At 39.8% G+C, this 20587-nt stretch overlaps 1 protein-coding gene across 2 annotated transcripts in view; it reads right to left on the bottom strand.

Moving 5' to 3' along the window:
* The window catches only part of LOC124615822 (cytoplasmic dynein 1 light intermediate chain 2), a 117058-nt gene that overhangs the window by 26953 nt on the left and 69518 nt on the right, over positions 1–20587 (bottom strand). For both annotated transcript variants that reach the window (XM_047143962.1, XM_047143963.1), the window contains exons 7-9: positions 10992–11103; positions 10562–10756; positions 5558–5672 (exon numbers count right to left, since the gene is read on the bottom strand). In XM_047143962.1, coding sequence (XP_046999918.1) covers positions 5558–5672; positions 10562–10756; positions 10992–11103 — 422 coding nt within the window. The remainder of the gene's footprint in view (positions 1–5557; positions 5673–10561; positions 10757–10991; positions 11104–20587) is intronic.

The raw sequence follows: 20587 nt of genomic DNA, 5'->3' as shown, positions 1-20587 counted from the left end.
TGAAGAACATTCTGGACGATTTGAGAGAATAATTTGGCTAACAGTCACCCAACATGAATCCCATCAAACATTTATGGGACATAATCAAGAAGTCAGTTCAGGCACAAAATTGTCACCGGCATCACTTTTGCAACTATGGATGGCTATAGAGACAGTATGGCTCAATATTTCTGCAGGGAACTTCCAACAACTTGTTGAGTCCATGCCGTGTCGAATTACTGCACTATGTAGGGCAAAATGATGTCCGATAACATTAGGAGATACCCCACGACTTGTCACTCCAGTGTATAGTGGGATGGTAAGTGCAGCAACGGGATGCTGAGCGGGTGGGGCAGAAGGGAAAAGGAGAGAAGCATAGATTGCTGCACATTTTTAGAGGAGGAGGAGGATTGTTTGAAGTTAAACATTGGGCCAACCTAAAGGACATTAAATGAAGGCCATTCTCTCATTTGGATAAACATATCTAAGTATGTGTACTGTGGTCTTACTAAGGGAACCATTCTGGAATTTGCATGAAGTGACACAAAGGGAGGAGGGGGTCAATTGCAATAGTTCACACATTCGAGACCAGTTTCTAAGTATCATTCCAATGTCTTAACCAATATACCACCTGAGGTCATTAGTAAGTTACTGTATAATAAGTGAGACTGCATTCCACCAGTGTTCTTTATTTACCTGAAAAGATAGCATGAAGTGAGACAAGTTAGTAAACAGTCTTGAAGTAGTTGTTGTGATTTTCAGTTCTGAGACTGGTTTGATGCAGCTCTCCATGCTACTCTATCATGTGCAAGCTTGGCTCTGAGCACTATGGGACTTAACATCTGAGATCATCAGTCCCCTAGACTGCTTAAACCTAACTAACCTAAGGACATGACACACATCCACGCCCATGGCAGGATTCGAACCTGCAACTGTAGCAGCAGCAGCAGCAGCAGCACGGTTCTGGACTGAAGCGCCTAGAACCGCTCGGCCACAGTGGCCGGCCTGTGCAAGCTTCTTCATCTCCAAGTAACTACTGCAACCTACATCCTTCTGAATCTCTTAGTGTATTCATCTTTCGGTCTCCCTCTACAATTTTTACCCCCTACGCTGCCCTCCAATACTAAATTGGTTGTCCCTTGATGCCTCAGAACATGTCCTACCAACCGATCCCTTCCTCTAGTCAAGTTGTGCCACAAATGCCTCTTCTCCCCAGAATGATTCAGCACCTCCTCATTAGTTATGTGATCTACCCATCCATCTGATCTTCAGCATTCTGCAGCACCACATTTCGAAGGCTTCCATACATGGCTACACTCCATACAAATACTTTCGGAAAAGACTTCCTGACACTTAAATCTATACTCTATGTCAACAAATTTCTCGTCCTCAGAAACGCTTTCCTTGCCATCACCAGTCTACATTTTATATTCTCTCTACTTTGACCATCATCAGTTATTTTGCTCCCCAAAAAGCAAAACTCATCTACTACTTTATGTGTATCATTTCCTAATCTAATTCCCTCAGCATCACCTGATTTAATTCACCTACATTCCATTATCCTTGTTTTGCTTTTGTTGATGTTCATCTTATAGCCTCCTTTCAAGACACTGTCCATTCCCTACAACTGCTCTTCCAGGTCCTTGTTGTGACTGACAGAATTACAATGGCACTGATAAACCTCAAAGTTTTTATTTCTTCATGGATTTTAATTCCTACTCCAAATTTTTCTTTTGTTTCCTTCACTGCTTGCTCAATATATAGATTGAATAACATTGGGGATAGTCTACAACCCTGTCTCACTCCCTTACCGACCACTGCTTCCCTTTCATACCCCTCGACTCTTATAGCTGCTACTGATTTCTGCACAAATTGTAAATAGCCTTTTGCTCCCGGTATTTGACCCCAGCCATCTTCAGAATTTGAAAGAGAGTATTCCAGTCAACACGGTCAAAAACTTTCTCTAAGTTTACAAATGCTAGAAACACGGGTTTGCCTTTCCTTAATCTATCTTCTAAGTTGTAGGGTCAGTATTGCCAAACAAGTTCCAACATTTCTACGAAATCCAAACTGATCTTCCCCATGGTCGGCTTCTACCAGTTTTTCCATTCGTCTGTTAGTGTTAATATTTTACAGCCGTGACTTATCAAACTGATAGTTCGGTAATTTTCACACCTGTCAACACCTGCCTTCTTTGGAATTCTAATCATTATCTTCTTCTTGAAGTCTGAGGGTATTTCACTTGTCTCATACATCTTGCTCACCAGATGGTAGAGTTTTGTTAGGGCTAGCTCTGTCAAGGCTAACAGCAGTTCTAATGGAATGTTGTCTACTCTCAGGGCCTTGTTTCGACTTAGGTCTTTCAGTACTCTGTAAAATTTGTCATGCAGTATCATATATCCCATTTCATCTTCATCTACGTCCTCTTCTATTTCCATAATATTGTCCTCAAGTTCATCACCCTTGTACAGACCCTCCATATACTCCTTCCACCTTTCTGATTTCCCTTCTTTGCTTACAATTGGTTTTCCATTTGAGCTCTTGATATTCATGTAAGTGGTTCTCTTTTCTCCAAAGGTCTCTTTAATTTTCCTGTAAGCAGTATCTATCTTACCTTTAGTGATATATGCATCGACATCCTGACATTTGTCCTCTAGCTATCCCTGCTTAGCGATTTTGCACTTCCCGATTACCTTTTTTTCCCATCCTCCTTCTACTGTATTTCTTTCCCCCGTTCTTGTCAATCATTCCGTAGTGCTCTCTCTGAAACTTTCTACAACCTCAGGTTCTTTCAGTTTATCCGGGTCCCATCTCCTTAAATTCGTACATTTTTGCAGTTTATTCAGTTTTAATCTACAATTCAGAGCCAATAGCTTTGGTCAGAGTCCATATCTGCCCCTGGAAATGTCTTACAATTTAAAACCTAGTTCCTAAATCTCTGTTTATCATTATATAATCTATCTGAAACCTTCCAGTGTCTCCGGGCCTCTTCCACGTATACAACCTTCTTTCACGATTTTTAAACCAAGTATTAGCTACAATTAAGTTATGCCCTGTGCAAAATTTTACCAAGTGGCTTCCTCTTTCATTTCTTACTCTCATTCCATATTACCTACTACTTTTCCTTCTCTTCCTTTTCCTACTATCGAATTCCAGTCCCCCATGACTATTAAATTTTCTTCTCCCTTTACTATCTGAATAATTTCTTTTATCTCATCATAAATTTCTTCAATTTCTTGATCATCTGCGGAGCTAGTTGCCATATAAGCTTGTACTACTGTCGTAGGTATGGGCTTCGTATCTATCTTGGCAAAACAATGTATTCACTATGCTGTTCGTAGTAGCTTACCCATGCTCCTAATTTTTCATTCATTATTAAACTTAATCCTGCATTACCTGTATTTGATTTTGTATTTATAACCCTGTACTCACCTCACCAGAAGTCTTTTTCCTTCTACCACCGGACTTCACTAATTCCCACTATGTCAAACTATAACCCATCCATTTCCCTTTTTAAATTTTTTAACCTACCTGCCCAATTAAGGAATCTCACATTCCACTCTCCGAACTGTAGAATGCCAGTTTTATTTCTTCTGATATCAATGTCCTCCTGACTATTCCCTGCCCGGAGATCCGAATGGGTGGGCTATTTTACCTCCAGAATATTTTACATAAGAGGACACCATCATCATTAACCATACAGTAAAGTTGCATGCCCTCAAGAAAAATTATGGCTGTAGTTTTCCACAGCTATCAGACTTTCACAGTACCCCACGACTTGCGGACTTTTGCAGTACCAGCACAGCAAGGCCATTTTGGTTTATGTTACAGGGTCAGATCAGTCAAACATCCAGACCGTTGCCCCTGGAACTACTGAAAAGGCTGCTGCCCCTCTTTAGGAATCTGACAGTCTTACAGACTTCATTTGATCCATTAGAAATTGGTTTGTGAAACCTTAAAGAAATCTTTGGCTACATGTCTCCCACTTTTACCACAAAGGAAAAATACAAATCTTAGTTGCCACATTCAGAAGAGAGGGAAAAAAGAAGAGAGAATCCAATAAACTTACAAACAGCTAGAATGTTAACCAGTATTACAACAACCACTAAAGAAACCATTACGTATTCAATGACCAGTTCTCTAGTAATATGTATTAGAGTAGGCTGTTCCAGTGCTGCCCCAGAGGGTGTGGGCACTGCTGTGCACACCTCAGCTCATTTGCTGGCAGGTGCAGCTAGTGTAGGCTACCCACCAGGCATACATTCTGCACAAGGTCTAAATGCATCACCAAATGTGCCCACTGGCCTTTTCCCCACCACTGTACCTGTGGGCACCCAGCTGCCCCCAAGTGGGAACATGAACTGAAACAGCCTCTATTACAGTAACTGGCACAGTAAGAACTTTACAGTAAAAAAGGCAATATTTTCCATAAGAATCTACATATAGTACAGCAAGCCTATCATCTTTTCTATACTTCACTTTAAAGACCACAGAAATTTACTAGCCACTGTCCTTACAGAGGTGCTCACCCTACATCTACATCCACATCTACACGGACACACTGAAAATCACATTTAAATGCCTGGCAGAGGGTCCATCAAACACCATCACAATAATTCTCTATTATTCTGATCTCAAACAATGTGCGGAAAAAACTAACTCCTAGATCTTTCCATGCAGTCTCCGATTTACAATATTTTATTATGATGATCATTTCTTCCTATGAGTCAGTGCCAACGAAATATTTTCACATTCAGAGGAGAAACTTGGTGATTGAAATTTCATGAGAAGATTCTGCCGCACCGAAAAATGCCTTTGTTTTAATAATGTGCACCCCAATTCCTGGATCATGTCAGTGTCACTCTCTCCCCTATTTCTCGATAATACAAAATGTGCTGCTGCTCTTTGAATTCCTCAATGTACTCCATTAATCTTATTTCGTAAGGCTCACACACTACACACCAGTACTCCGAAAGAGGATGGATGGACAAGCTTAGCGTCGGCAGTTTTAGTAGACCGGCTGCATCTTCTACGTGTTCCACCAATAGAACACATTCTTTGGTTCGCCTTCCCCACAACATTTTCTGTGTGTTCTTGCCAAAACCCAGCATTCTTTTCATTATACAACTACTCTGTAAACAATGTGTTGCTAAATTTGAAATTTACAATTTTTAACTGCCAAATAAAATTCTTATAACTAATTAAACAACAGAACTACACAGACAACTTAACGAGGATTTGTGAAAAAACTAACACACAGACATTAAAAATTGGTCCCTATAAAAATAGTTGGTCATATGCTGTAATGTAACAAACGAACTGTAAGGTTTAATTGAATGTTACCAATTATACAAAGACACAAATCAAGACTACACTCACTCATGAGCCATATGATGCAATACGAGCATTAAGATAAGTTTACTTAAAAAAATTTGACCTTCCAGATCCAAAAGCAATAAGGGAGGCAGAGCAAGGCTTTCAGAGAGAGAGAGAGAGAGAGAGAGAGAGAGAGAGAGAGAGAGAGAGAGAGAGACAGAGAGAGAGGGGGGGGGGGGGAGGAGAAGAATGGGATAAATACCTGGTGTTTTTGGTGTCTGTGGCCCACCACCTGTCTTCTTGTACAGCAGTGAATTGAAGAAGTTAGCTAAAACTCCTTCCCCACTGCCTGTCACACTTGGTTTTGTGCTGTCAATCTGAAGATAAGAAATTGGAATATGGATTAACAGCAACAACACACACACACACACACACACACAAACGAATAACAGACTTAACAATGTAGCTCAAAATACTGCAGGATATAAACTGTAAATAATGTTCAGCATTTTAGATTGCATGTTACCAGCAATATCATCAATTTTACCAAAAGTGAGGCCGAAATATGTTCTACTGTTTTAGGAGCAAGTAGTGCTTCCCACACATTAAGCTGTGAGGTAGGAAAGATTGTCATAAGGACTGTCATCTATCACCGAGGTGAAGTATGTGGTAAAAGGCTTTCAGTTTTCAGCTCTGACGCCAAGAGTGTCAGCCATATGTCGCCAGAGGCTACGGATGTACGGGTGTGACATCTCCCATCCCCACAATGGACTGGCTACTGTGTTATGCTTGGGCAACTAATCTGGTCCACTCACACAAGAGGTACTTCAGAGAATACTGACCAGCGAGTGCAAAATGTGCCACATTGGGTGCCTTTCCCTGCACAGCCCAAACTACTGTAAAATTTTGAGAGAATGGAAGACAGACCCATAAGTGGAGACCAAATCTGAATTGACTGAAATGAACAAGGGGCAGAAAGTATGACTAAGCAGAATAAGCAATCATAATCAGTATTCAGTAATAAGCGAAGATGTCACCAGTGAAGCTGTCCTACAGACCAAGTCAGATAAGAAAGAGTGGGATAACAGCACAAGAAAGGAGGGAGTACTGCAATGCCTTGGGACCGTATGCTCATCACACATGTACTTCCAAAAGGTGCACGAGACCTATGGTTGGGGGGTGGGGGTGTTTAGTCCACTGTAATTGGGTCTGCACTTTCCTCCAGCTTTTAATTCACATCTTTGATATGACAATCACCTGTACCTCCTGCAAATACTATGCAGTTGTATCTGTCATGTAGGAAGGATGGAAGGACGATCATGGTTTCATTCCCATCAATGATAAGGTCACTAAAGAAACTCTACTGCTGAGAACCATTTATTTTGGACTCGTTACCTACACAATCTGTGTGTGCAAACTCTTCTTTACTCTACCCGTCTTCATTCTTTACATATTCCTTGATTTTCTCTTTTCAATCACATGCGAAACCAAGTTACAACGGTTTTCATTCTGATGTTCATGTGTACTGTAAGTACTGATCAAATGATTACTTTTTCTGTAGCATATTACACTGCACATCAGACTTTCAGAAAGAAGAAGCTAAATATACAACAGCTCTCTAATTTGCCAAGTGAGATTTGACGGTTTGGGTAACAGTATATTTATCATGAAATTGGCCTTTTATACACTGAAATTCAAATTTGTAGGAAAAAAAATAGATTTTGATGATTGTGACTACATGAATTGCTCAGATACGAGGGGGGACCCAAAAATAACCGCAATTTCTTTCTAGAAAGCATATACTTTATTGTTTTCAAATACAACCTTAATCTCCTTCAAAGTACTCTCCATTAGCATTAATACACTTGTCCAAATGCTCATTCCAGTGTTCGAAGCACCTTTTAAATTCATCCTCTTTGATACCTGCCAGCACTTTGATGACATTGAGTTTTACATCTTCCACATCCACAAAACGCTTCCCTCTCAAGAGTCTTTTCATCCTCGGGAACAGGAAGTCCAAGGGTGCTAAATCCAGTGAATAGAGCATGTGGGTCAAGGTAGTCGTGTTTGTTGAGGCCAAAAACTGGTGAACGCTGAGAGCCGTGTGCATGAGAGCATTGTCGTGATGCAGGAACCACATGCCAGAATCCCACAAAGCCGGACGTTTCCGCGACAAACTTTTGCGAAGCTGTTTCATAACCTCGAAATAGAATTTTTGGTTTACTGACTGGTTATCAGGGACAAATTCAGAGTGTACGATCCCTTTGATGCCAAAAAAAACAGGATCAACATTGTTTTCACATTCGATTTCACTTGTCAAGCTTTTTTTGGTCGAGATGAGCCAGGTGACTTCCATTGTGATGACTGTTGCTTACTTTCTGGATCGTACCCATAGCACCATGACTCATCACCTGTAATGATTTTTTTGAAAAAATGTGGGTCATCTTTGAATACGTCCTTCATTTGAGACAGGCTTGAACTGCGACGATCCCTTTGATCTCCGGTAAGAAGCTTCAGCACGAATTCCGCTGCCACTTTTCACATCCCCAAATCGATGGTCAAGATGCGCTGAATTGAGCTCCAGGACAACCCGGACAAGTTCTCGAGTTGGTTGATTGTCCTGTGTCGATCTTCACTGATGAGATCACGGATTTTGTCGTTGTCTTCGCTTCGAGCAGTTGAAGGTCGACCGGAACAGGGCTCATCTTCAACCACCATTTCTCCCTTTTTAAACCGAGAAAACCATTCATTCACTTGCGTTTTTCTAAGAGCATGGTCACATCTGCACTGTACGCACACTCAAAGAACTGCCAAATAAACCACACTTCTCACTGTTGGGTGATGCCGTGTGGCAGAATGACTCAGCAGAGCTCCTACTACAACCCTCTGGTCGCGCAACCTGCTACTACAAGTACACGATGTGCAGCATTACTATTCCGATTACATTTAGGTCCCCCCTCGTATGTAAGAGAAAAGAATGTTTTTTAAAACAAAGTTCAACACTACTAGTATAAGAAACAGACAGTGTGGTTCCAGATGTTAATACAATTTTCAGCTTTAAGTGCATGTATTGTAGGCCTATATTTGTAGGCCTACATTAAATTTCCCTAGGTATAAGAACATCAACTCTTATCATAAATAGTTCTCATACTTCACATTAATAAATCTGAACAATTTTATGTAACAATGAAAATAACCAATTATTGATAATATAATGTAAATGGATAGATTTAAAAAATCTACTCACCAAGCAGCAGCAGGGGAACACACACACAAAAGGATTTAACTTTTACAAGCTTTCAGAGCCATTGGAAGAGTTGAAGGGGAAGGAAGAAGGGTGAAAGGAAAGGACTGGATAGGTTTAGGGAAAGGGGTACAGTTTAGAAAAGTCACCCAGTATCTCGGGCCAGGGGAGACTTGCCGGATGGGATGAGAAGGAAAGACTGATTGTTGGCAGGATGAGATCTGAAAACCCAGAGCTTAAAGGTGGAAGACAGTGTAATATGTAAGACAGAGATTACCAGTAAAACATTGAGCACAAGTTAATAAGAGTAAAAAGCTAAGTGCATTGTATGTAATAGAAGTGGGCCGGGGGATGGTGAAACATAGGCAAGTTAGAAAATGAAAGATGCAGGAACCTAAAATGGAGTGAATTCCAATCACCAACTTTCTTCTCTGAATACGAAAATATTTTGTTGACACCGACCTACATAGGGAGATGACGTGTGTGGTGAAACAGGCACCAAGGTCATGACTGTCATGCTGTACAGCATTTTCTGCAACAGGATAGTGTGTGTTGCCTGTATACACCCTTTGCCTATGCCCATTCATCCTGACTGATAACTGGCTGTTAGTCACACCGATATAAAAGGCTGAACAGCTTTTTCATAATAGTTGGTATATGATGTGTAGTTTCACAGGTTGCTCTCCCTTTGAAAGTATATGTTTTGCCACTTACAGGGCTGTAATAGGTGGTGGTAGGAGGGTGGTAGGAGGGTGTATAGTGCAAATCTTGCACTGGGGATGGTTACAGGGGTAGGAGCTACAGGGTAGGGAGATGGGTGTAGAAGGAACATAAGGTCTGATATTGCAGAGATTGGGCAGCAACGAAAAGCTATTCTAGGTGTGATGGGCAAAATCTCAAACAGAATGGATCTCATTTCAGGGCATGATTTTAGGAAGTCATGGCCTTGTCAAAGTAGCTGACTGACACATTCAAGACCAGGATAATACAGAGGGACAAGTGGTGTGCTCCGAAGTTTTTTTTTTTTTTTTTTTTTTTTTTTTTGTTTTTTTTTTTTTTTGTTTTTTGAGGGATCAATAGTACCAGGATTGGATGTGATGGCTCAGGAAATCTGTTTTTGAATTAGGCTGTTGGGACAATGTCCAGTGAAGGCTGACGTGAGAGTGGTGGTGTAATTTTGTGAAGAGTCTGCATCTGAACAGAGATGTTTGCCTCAAATGCCAAGGCTGTATGGGAGACTGTTTGACATGGAAATGATGGCAACTGTCAAAATTTAAGTACTGTTGTTTGTTAATGGATTTGATGGGGACAAATGTGTAGCTGGCCTTCAGCGTGGACGAGATCAACAGCAAGGAAAGTGGCATGGGATTCGGAATAGGACCATGTGAAATTTAATTGGGAGAAGGTATTTAGAGATTCCAGGAATTTTAGCGGGCCAGCCTCACCATGAGTCCATACGGCAAAGATGTCATCAATGTATCTAAACCAAACCAGAGGCTGAAGAATTATGGATCCCCACCTCCTCCAAGTGACCCGTCAAAAGGCTGACATAGGAAGGAGCCATCCTGGTTCCATGACCATACCCCTGATCTGTTAGTATGTCTGCCCTTCAAAGGTGAAGTAATTGTTGGTAAGTATAAAGTTGATTAAGGTGAGCAAGAAGGACATCATAGGCTAGGAGACAGATGGACATTGACTAAGGAAATGTTCAGCAGCAGACGGACCATGTATGGGGGGGGGGGGGGGGGGGGGTGTATTGGTATAGGCGGAGATGGCATCAAACTGTACCCCTTACCCTAAAAGTCTCCAATCCTTTTCCTTCACCCCCTTCCCCCCCTCCTCCTTCCCCTTCAACTCTTCCATCAGACGAAGGAGCCATTGGCCCCAAAAGCTTGTAAAACTTTAATCATTTTGTGTGTGTGTGTGTGTGTGTGTGTGTGTGTGTGTGTGTGTGTGTGTTCCCTTGCTGCCACTTTGAGAGTACACTTTTTTATATGAACAATTTTACAAATAGATATTTACCTTCTTTGGTGAACCTAACTGCCCCTGAATACCAGGTGATCCTGTAACTCTTCTGTCTCCAGTTTTCTGCACTGCAGTCCTAAGCGGAGACTCTTGCCTTGCATTTGCAGGTCCACCTTGCTGCAGAAGCTGGAGTTGCTTGGATAAGAAATACTGTTCATCTTCTGCTTGCATTTCACATTCTCTTTGGACAGGCTTCAAAAATTTAAGGAACAGTAAGCTAACATCTTAAGTCAAAATACCAAAACAGTACAGAGAATGAGAATTTTTAAGTATTATTCCATCTGTATAATAAAATAAAAAATGAATGTGGACAAGAAGTATTCTTAAGCTTTGAATGCCTAATTCTCAGTGAGATACACAAAGCAAGCTTATGATTTTCTGGCTAAGAGATATCAAGAAGAGTTATTTTTCTTCAAATAAAACATACCTTTCTAATAACTGGTTGCACAATAACATCTCGGTAATAATCATCAGGTTTCATGCTCTGCATGTTTTCGTAAAGAATACTTATTTTTTTCATGTTGTCCCAACCTGAAGGTCTATGTGGAAAACAAAAATTTGAAATTAATAATTATACAGCAACTGCCATCAAATTACAAATAATAGTGCTGTTTGTAAGCAAGGAAGAAACTAATTATGTCTAGCACAATCTTTTAGTTTATAACAGTTTGAGTGTGTGAAGGAAACTTACTTATTATTGCAAAAACATGATTCCAAAGTGTTGCATCATAACTTGTGCTATCCATTTTACTTGCAATGGTATTTTTTCTATTTGTCAAAAAAAAACGTATATGTTTTAGATACTGAATACCTCCTGTTGCATAGTAGCATTTTACTTTGGTGGAACCTACAACTTATCTCTTTGTAATCTTTTGACACAGCCCATTATCCTTCCCCTGCGGGGGTATCACCAAGTGGTGAGCAATCACAGGAATAAATTTTCTGGACTGCAAGCAGCTAATCGCTGGGATTGTAATGATTAGAAGCTAGCTACATAAATCATACTGAAAGATTGTAAAGCATTTTGCTGCAATTTCTACCTGAATACATGTGTGTGAAATTCCTATCTAGTTTACCAACTACTTATTTTGTTATCAATCTGCCACTGTCTTAAACCACTGTCAATACAAACCTAAACTGGTTCAATCACTTCATGATTAATTTGTACAATTTTCTATTCAATATGGTCACTGTACATTATTTTAGTCTCATTATACTTGATTTCCAGGTCTGCTCCAAATTTTGCCTATTAAATTCTCCCACTTGCTTAAGTTTATGTGGACACTACAATGTCAACAATGAAACAAATGTGGTTCAGACTTAATCCATTACATGTTTTCTTCTTTGTTTTCCCAATTTAAAGTTCTGAGAATTCCTTTTAAGCAAATAATAGTTTCGGTAATATGTCATTTCTTTACTTGGCTCCTCCTCTATCTTGAATGAAGTAAATTGAAACTTTTGAATTGGTATAGACATCTTCACTATATTAAAATAGGTTAAATCAATACCTCCAATTTCAAAAGCTGTTCGTACACATTTTGTGAATCTGAGTCAAAAGCTTTCTGTGAATCTCAGGCATGGACTATTGATACTGCTTGCTCTATTCCACAATTTCATTCATGATTTTTTTTGTGCTGTATGCACATCCAGATCCAACCCATTCCTTGACCTTATTAAAATATAGTTTTCTGATGGTGGTGTTGATAAATTTTGTGAGCATCTTGCTGTACAAGGAAGGTAGGAACCTCACAGGGTGATATATTCCAGCACCCCCTGAAACTGCATTAGCCAGGGCTGTCTGCTGTGAACTCTCGGCAGAGAGAGTGGCAGATTGAACATTGTCATTAGCTATAGTCTCTAAGTAGTATTAGTTTTGTGTGTGGGTAGTGCTGTAGTTTGTGTTGTCATTGCTATTTTTCTAGTCAAAATGATTTGCTTATGAAATAAATAAGAACAAGTGTAGTTGTGCCATTGCTCAATACACTTGGGATGTTACGTTTCATGGTTCACGAAAAAGTTATGGTTAAGCACATGTCAGAATCTCAGTGCAAATGAATGGATAAAATTTATGTTTGTAATGCAAAGGACGTGTACATCATATTTCCTCACTAAGAATTACAAGTGGGATCTTTGAAAAAGGATCTGCTTGGTCTGCCTCTGGATACAGAAACCAAACACTGCACCTTCACAAAAAATATTTAACTGAGACACAAATTCCCAATGCTGTTGTAAATTCTAGCAATGTAGGAGATAATGGGATGAATCAATTTGTTAATTGTCTTAAAGAAACATAAGCAAAGATTTTAAGTAAATCTCATTTTGTTATGAAACTATGCTTTGTTAACATTACAAGTGACCTGTTTTGTAATTATTAATAGTATATTACTGAGGTTCCATAAGCACATGCTTACGATCATCACAGTAAGAGGGCATTGCTTCAACATCAGATGTGTGTCAAAAAATGGCATAACAATTATTTTCATTATCTCCAAAAAAAAGTGAATCTGACCCTGTAATCAGTACTGAATCTATAATGAATTCAGAAATATTAGTAAGTTATTCTGTAGACAGTCTTGGTTCAATCTAGCAGTCAATTTATGGGACTCTCCTGTATTTCTTATACTGCTGATGTGACAATGACAGTTCACGGACTTCAAGAATACTTTCCAAAATGCTAGATCTGCTCTTTTTCATACAACCACAGCCAAACAAACTTTACAACATTCTCTCTGTTTTTCAGGTTCAGATCATATGTGGTTTCTCAGGAAAGTCTTCTCATCTTCATGCTATCTCCAGTTAAGCATATTGCTTACTAGTTACACAAAATTAACTTCACATTTTCTTCAGCATATGTTACACAGCTTGTGTACTGCAATCCGAATATAACTGTGATGTCACTCTCACACTTTGGGCTGTGCATCTAGTAATATTGAACTGTTCCTCTGCAATAAGAAACACATCTGGAAGACCACTCTTATCATGCTCCAGCAGATCCTTTATTAACTTCTTTGCCACAGTTATGAAATTTGACAAAATAAGTCCTGCGTGTAGTAAATGGTTTCTTCTGCAATTCTCAAAATTAGTACATTACAGAATTTCCGAACTATCCTGTCATGTTCTGCAGAGTTTGGGACATGCATTTTATCTGTGTGCAACCCTAGTTGTTCCCACACTCTCAAATTTCTGGCTCTCATGTCACAATCCACAGCTATAATGAATAGTCCAACTCCCGACAGTTCTGTTACTGTTCTTTTGAATAGTTCCCTAGTTACTGCTTCAATGTTGCAAATAAGCTATGGGCCCTAAGACACAAAACAATAGAAGTAACCTAAATGTGTATCAATATTCATTTTATTGGAGGTAATACCAAATACCTCCTACAAGTTTTTATACAATTATGCTCATTACCTCATAACAAATTAACAAAAAACTCTTTCTCTTATACAGGAGGATCAGATGTGTACACAGGAAAGCTAAACTGCAGGATTTTAAGACAAATGCAGTGAGAAGATACCTGCTCCACACTGCATCTTAGCATCCACAGATTAAATATCCTGTGCTCATAGCATTTAATGTAGTATCAACATTATGTATTAATTTGCCTAATGTATCACAAGTGGTACACTGCAATGGCAATGTTAATCAGATAACCATTTTAAACGTAAACAAATGAAACAGCAAGTGGTTCTACAGCTGATCTGAGCAGTATAATTCTATCTTTAACCGTGTTACTATATAGCTGCTTGATTAATAAGAGCAATAGTAGCTTCAAAATGTACCAGAGCTAAAAAGTATAATCACTTATCGTGAGTATGAGAAATGTAGCCCCAGAAACATCAAAGTCACACCTTGGTGCAGCAGAGAACTCATGTCTGACAGATTCCTATCTTCCCACTGACCAAGGACAGTGTCTTCACAGGAACCTGTCTACTTGTTATATTTCTACCTGTTCTTCATACTTTGAGACCTTTGAATGTATCTAGTTTGTCTTTCTCCTCTTCCTTGTGAAGGACAATTATTTGCCAACCCTTTCTTCATACTACAAATGCCTCGATAAAATCTTACCTGGCATTACTTCCAGAATGTCATTTTCATTAACTTATGTTTGCACACTCCAAGAAGACTTTCTGCTTGTTATTCACTGTTTTAAGTTTGTCCCCAACATTAAAGCAGACAATATTCTTTCAAATGCTTGAAACTATGAAACCAGAAGTGACACAAGGAGTTGTCCATTGGTGAACTATAAAGAGTGAGTTTGGAAACAGCCTTATTTCTGACATGTTAGGTACATGAAAAACTGTGTTGTTTGCTATCTATAGTTGGTAGCTACTGGAAAGCTTTAAAGTTAGTCTTCTATTCATTCTGCAATTCCCTTTAATCACCAATCTGAGGGCCTTCTGGAGTTCACAAATCATCATCAGTAGTATAATGCCCTAGGGCAGGTCTTCATATGAACTGAGAAAATCAAATCTCTAATGTCCACATTTTTTGCAAAATGAGAATGGCAGATTATGATTGAAACACAAATATTTTGTGTCTACTTAATGGACTGACAGCCAATAATATACATAAATGTTATATGACTGTAGTGCAACTGATATTATACTCAGTTTTCATCACATTATTACATTGTTTAACTATTGCTTCTGCACTGCTAAGGAATTTCTAATATGACTTATGTAGAACCACCTAGAAAGATAAGGAAAGCCATTCACACCAAACGTAACTGTAATAATATAAAGGAAACAAGACAAAAAACAGAAAATAAACAAACCAAAAGGGGAAGGACATTTTCCCCAAACATATATACCTTTTGGGTCTAGAATAACATACCAGTAGAAAATGTGGGATATTCCTCAGCAACTTTCAATTATTGGTTCTTTTGATAATCACACTTTTGCTTCTTTTGAAACATTTGTGGTACTGGACATAAGGGGGTTTTGATTTTATTAATTCATATGTAGCTCTCCATGTACTCCTGTCATTTGCTACCTAACCTTATATTCCCACAACATCTGGTATCTGCTGCATCTTCTTCTGTCATTCACTGGTCCATCCACAGGACCAATCAGTAAAAACTCTCTTCTCATCTAATGCCCAAGACAATTGTGTTTCCTCTTTCTGATTATCTTCAAAATCGCTCTCTCTTTCTCCTCTCTACCCATTTTATCCCTTCCGACATCCAAATCCACATCTCAAATGCTTCTATTCTTTCCTCCTCTTTCCTCGGTGTCCATGTCTCAGCTCCATATAATTCCACACTCCATACACGGACCAGGCAGAATCACCTGGCGAAGAATGACTACCAGTCAGACACATGCATGAGGCATATAGTATCAGTGAGCATGCTGTGTGTGTGGAGTGGGGAGCCGTGCTGTCTATTTGAGTTTGACTGAGGGCAGATTGTGATGGCCCTGAGGCTCAGCACAGCATTTCGAAAACTGCACGATTTGTCATGTGTTTGAGGAGTGTTTTAGTGAGTGTCTTCAACACATGGCGAAACCAAGTTGAAACTATGTCCAAACATCGTGGGGTAGGGCGGCCACTCCTCATTACACACGTCTGACGTCACAGGCTGGGCAGACTGGTAAAATCGGACATGTGGCAAACTGTGGCAGAATTAACATCATACTTTAGTGGTGGGCAGAGTACACGTGTGTCTGAATAGACAGTGCACCGAACACTCCTAATGATGGGCCTCCGCAGCAGACGACCCATGTATGTGCCAATGTTAACCCAACAACATTGGCGACTACGACTGAAATGGGCACACAGCCATCGCCACTGGACACTGGCACAGTGACAAGAGTATTGCATGGTCTGATGAACCCAATACCTCCTCCATCATGCTGAAGGGAGGGTGCAAATCTGTCACCTTCTAGGGGAATAGCTCCTTGACACCAGGGACGGGAACAAGCTGATGACTCCAACATGCTCTGGGGAGTATTCATGTGGGCATCCATGGGTCCAGTGGAGCTCATGCAAGGCACCATGTTGGCCATGGAGTGTCTTACACTGATTGAAGACCACGAACATCCTTTTATGACGATCACGCTTCCTGATGGCAGTAGCATTTTTCAGCAAGATAATGTGCCATGTCACAAGGCCAGGAGTGTAATATGGAAGTGGTTCAAGGGACACAGTGACAAGTTCCAAGTGATGTGCTGGCCCCCCAACTTGCCAGATTTGAACCCAATCTAACACACCTGGGATGTGACTGAACATGGCATCAGAGCTCATCGCCCCCTCTCCAGAACTTACAAGAATTAGGTGACTTGTGTATTCAGCTCCATCCAGCGACCTACCAAAGCTCCATTGCTTCTATGCCATGACACATCGCCGCTGTCATTCATGCCAAAGGTGAACAAAGTGCCTGTTAGGTAGTTGTTGGTAATATTCTGGCTGACCAGTGTATAAAGAACTTCACCAATCTCTTCCTCAGGTCCTTGTCCACGCACCCACATAGAATTGCCTCCTCTTATTAAATTCCTTCTTGCAAATGGCTGTCCATGTTTTCACCGCTTTATAACACTTCATGCCTTAAGTAATTATGCTTCCCAGATATTTGAAGGCACTTGTTCTATATCTTCCTGTCCTAACTTTATAGCCATTCTTACATTTATTGCACTTATCACTATACATTTCGTCTTTTTCTTATGAATTTTCATTCCGAATTCCTCACAGGTCTTATTTAATTCTTTTAGTATTCAATTTATAGTTTTTTCACTCTCTGCCAATAACACCATATCATCTGCATATGGAATACCAACCCACACCCTCATACAGGAGGAAATCACTAAATTTTGTCATCTTACAAACTCTTGTTGTATTTGAACAGGTTTGCAATAAAAGTTCTCATACATGTGTGGAAACCATTTACACAATAATGCCGCTTTTTAAATGAAGGTAATATTCAAAAGCAGAATGTTGTCCCTCAAAAAACATTACTTGATTCTGAATTCAAATAAATATTTCATATGATTATGAGAGACTGCAATGATTTGACTAAAAGGGTTGCAAATGTGAAATTCAGTCACTGCTTGCATATTAGAATACCGGTAAAAACATTACCAGCTTTTAATAAACTTTAGAACATGGTGGTGACATTCAGATGGAACAAGAAGGAAAATTAATCCAGAATGAAATACTGACAAATGAAATAAATCATTAAAATATAGCTGCTACAAGAATAAATTACAGCGGCACAACCAGTCATGGAAATAGTACGAATAGGGATCAGTAAATGGTACAATGAGCGAGGTTGAGAAATGGACTGAATAGTGACTGTGATCTTTTATTTATGTATTAGTTGCTGTTGTTACATACAACTTGAACACTAGAAGATTTTTCACTATACTACGGAAAGGTTGAAGGCGGTACAGTGATAACAGCTTGGCTGAGAACAAGTTGACTGCAGGGAGAGAAGTAGTTCATGGGTAGCAAACTAAGTCACGTTGCCAACCCTGGGAATCTATTCCATGTACTTTGGCATTTTAGGAACATCTACCATGTATAAACTGAAGTTCGCCTGAATCCATTTGTAGTTTGAATTGAACTGACTTTAAAATTGGATAAATACTGAGCAACAGTATTCATTTCTACAGGAGACAATAAAAGTCTTGATAGGGGCCAATGGCGTACTTCTGTGTCTGCAATGTTGTCAACATTCACCGTGATGTACGATGGAGTGCGTCGGCTGCTGATTCTATGCAGCCAATGAGAGAGCGGCAGGCAGATGATGTGCTTGGAAGCTAGAGACTTAACATTTTCAAGTCAGTGTTATTGTGGTCTTCAGTCCTGAGACAGGTTTGATGCAGCTCTCCATGCTACTCTATCCTGTGCAAGCTGCTTCATCTCCCAGTACCTACTGCAACCTACATCCTTCTGAATCTCTTAGTGTATTCCTCTCTTGGTCTCCCTCTACGATTTTTACCCTCCACACTGCCCTCCAATACTAAACTGGTGATCCCTTGATGCCTCAGAACATGTCCTATCAACCGATCCCTTCTTCTAGTCAAGTTGTGCCACAAACTTCTCTTCTCCCCAATCCTATTCAACACTTCCTCATTAGTTATGTGATCTACCCATCTAATCTTCAGCGTTCTTCTGTAGCACCACATTTCAAAAGATTCTATTCTCTTCTTGTCCAAAATATTTATCATCCATGTTTCACTTCCATACATGGCTACACTCCATACAAATACTTTCAGAAACGACTTCCTGGCACTTAAATCTATGCTCGGTGTTAACAAATTTCTCTTCTTCAGAAATGCTTTCCTTGCCATTGCCAGTCTACATTTTATATCCTCTCTACTTTGACCATCATCAGTTATTTTGCTCCCCAAATAGCAAAACTCCTTTACTACTTTAAGTGTCTCATTTCCTATTCTAATTCCATCAGCATCACCAGAGTTAACTCAACTACATTCCATTATCCTCACTTTGCTTTTGTTGATGTTTGTCTTATATCCACCTTTCAAGGCACTGTCCATTGCGTTCAACTGCTCTTCCAAGTCCTTTGCTGTCTCCGACAGAATTACGATGTCATCGGCGAACCTCAAAGTTTTTATTTCTTCTCCATGGATTTTAATACCTAGTCCGAATTTTTCTTTTGTTTCCTTTACTGCTTGCTCAATATACAGATTGAATAACATCAGGGAGAGGCTACAACCCTGTCTCACTCCCTTCCCAACGACTGCTTCCCTTTCATGTCCCTCGACTCTTATAACTGCCATCTGGTTTATGTACAAATTGTAAATAGCTTTTCGCTCCCTGTGTTTTACCCCTGCCACCTTCAGAATTTGAAAGAGAGTATTCCAGTCAACATTGTCAAAAGCTTTCTCTAAGTCTACAAATGCTAGAAACGTAGGTTTGCCTTTCCTTAATCTAGCTTCTAAGATAAGTCGTAAGGTCAGTATTGCCTCACGTGTTCCGATATTTCTACGGAATCCAAACTGATCTTCCCCGAGGTTGGCTTCTACCAGTTTTTCCATTCGTCTGTAAAGAATGCGTGTTAGTATTTTGCAGCCGTGACTTATTAAACTGATAGTTTGGTAACTTTCACATCTGTCAACACCTGCTTTCTTTGGGATTGGAATTATTATATTCTTCTCAAGTCTGAGGGTATTTCGCTTGTCTCAAACATTTTGCTCACCAGATGGTAGAGTTTTGTCAGGACTGGCTCTCCCAAGGCCGTCAGTAGTTCTAACGGAATGTTGCCCACTCCCGGGGCCTTGTTTCGAATCAGGTCTTTCAGTGCTCTGTCAAACTCTTCACGCAGTATCGGATCTCCCATTTCATCTTCATCTATATTCTCTTCCATTTCCATAATATTGTCCTCAAGTACATCGCCCTTGTATAGACCCTCTATATACTCCTTCCACCTTTCTGCTTTCCCTTCTTTGCTTAGAACTGGGTTTCCATCTGAGCTCTTAATATTCATACAACTCGTTCTCTTATCTCCAAAGGTCTCTATAATTTTCCTGTAGGCAGTATCTATCTGACCCCTAGTGAGTTAAGCCTCTACATCCTTACATTTGTCCTCTAGCCATCCCGGCTTAGCCATTTTTCACTTCCTGTCGATCTCATTTTTGAGACGTTTGTATTCCTTTTTGCCTGCTTCATTTACTGCATTTTTATATTTTCTCCTTTCATCAATTAAATTCAATATTTCTTCTGTTACACAAGGATTTCTACTAGCCCTCGTCTTTCTCCTACTTGATCCTCTGCTGCCTTCACTACTTCATCCCTCAAAGCTACCCATTCTTCTTCTACTGTATTTCTTTCCCCCATTCTTGCCAATTATTCCCTTATTCTCTCCCTGAAACTCTCTACAACCTCTGGTTCTTTCAGTTTATCCAGGTCCCATCTCCTTAAATTCCCACCTTTTTGCAGTTTCTTCAGTTTTAATCTACTTCAAGTCAGTATAGAAGCGAAATCCAATATGTATTCAGATAAAAACAGCTGTGTTCTCAGGTCCCACAAGAAATCAACCTCAGAAGTCATGACATATTCAGAAGAAAC

Source organism: Schistocerca americana, chromosome 5, assembly GCF_021461395.2.
Source record: "Schistocerca americana isolate TAMUIC-IGC-003095 chromosome 5, iqSchAmer2.1, whole genome shotgun sequence".
Taxonomy (NCBI): Eukaryota; Metazoa; Arthropoda; class Insecta; order Orthoptera; family Acrididae; genus Schistocerca; species Schistocerca americana.
Note: the sequence above shows the minus strand (reverse complement) of the source record. Positions and strands in the feature narration are given on the sequence as shown.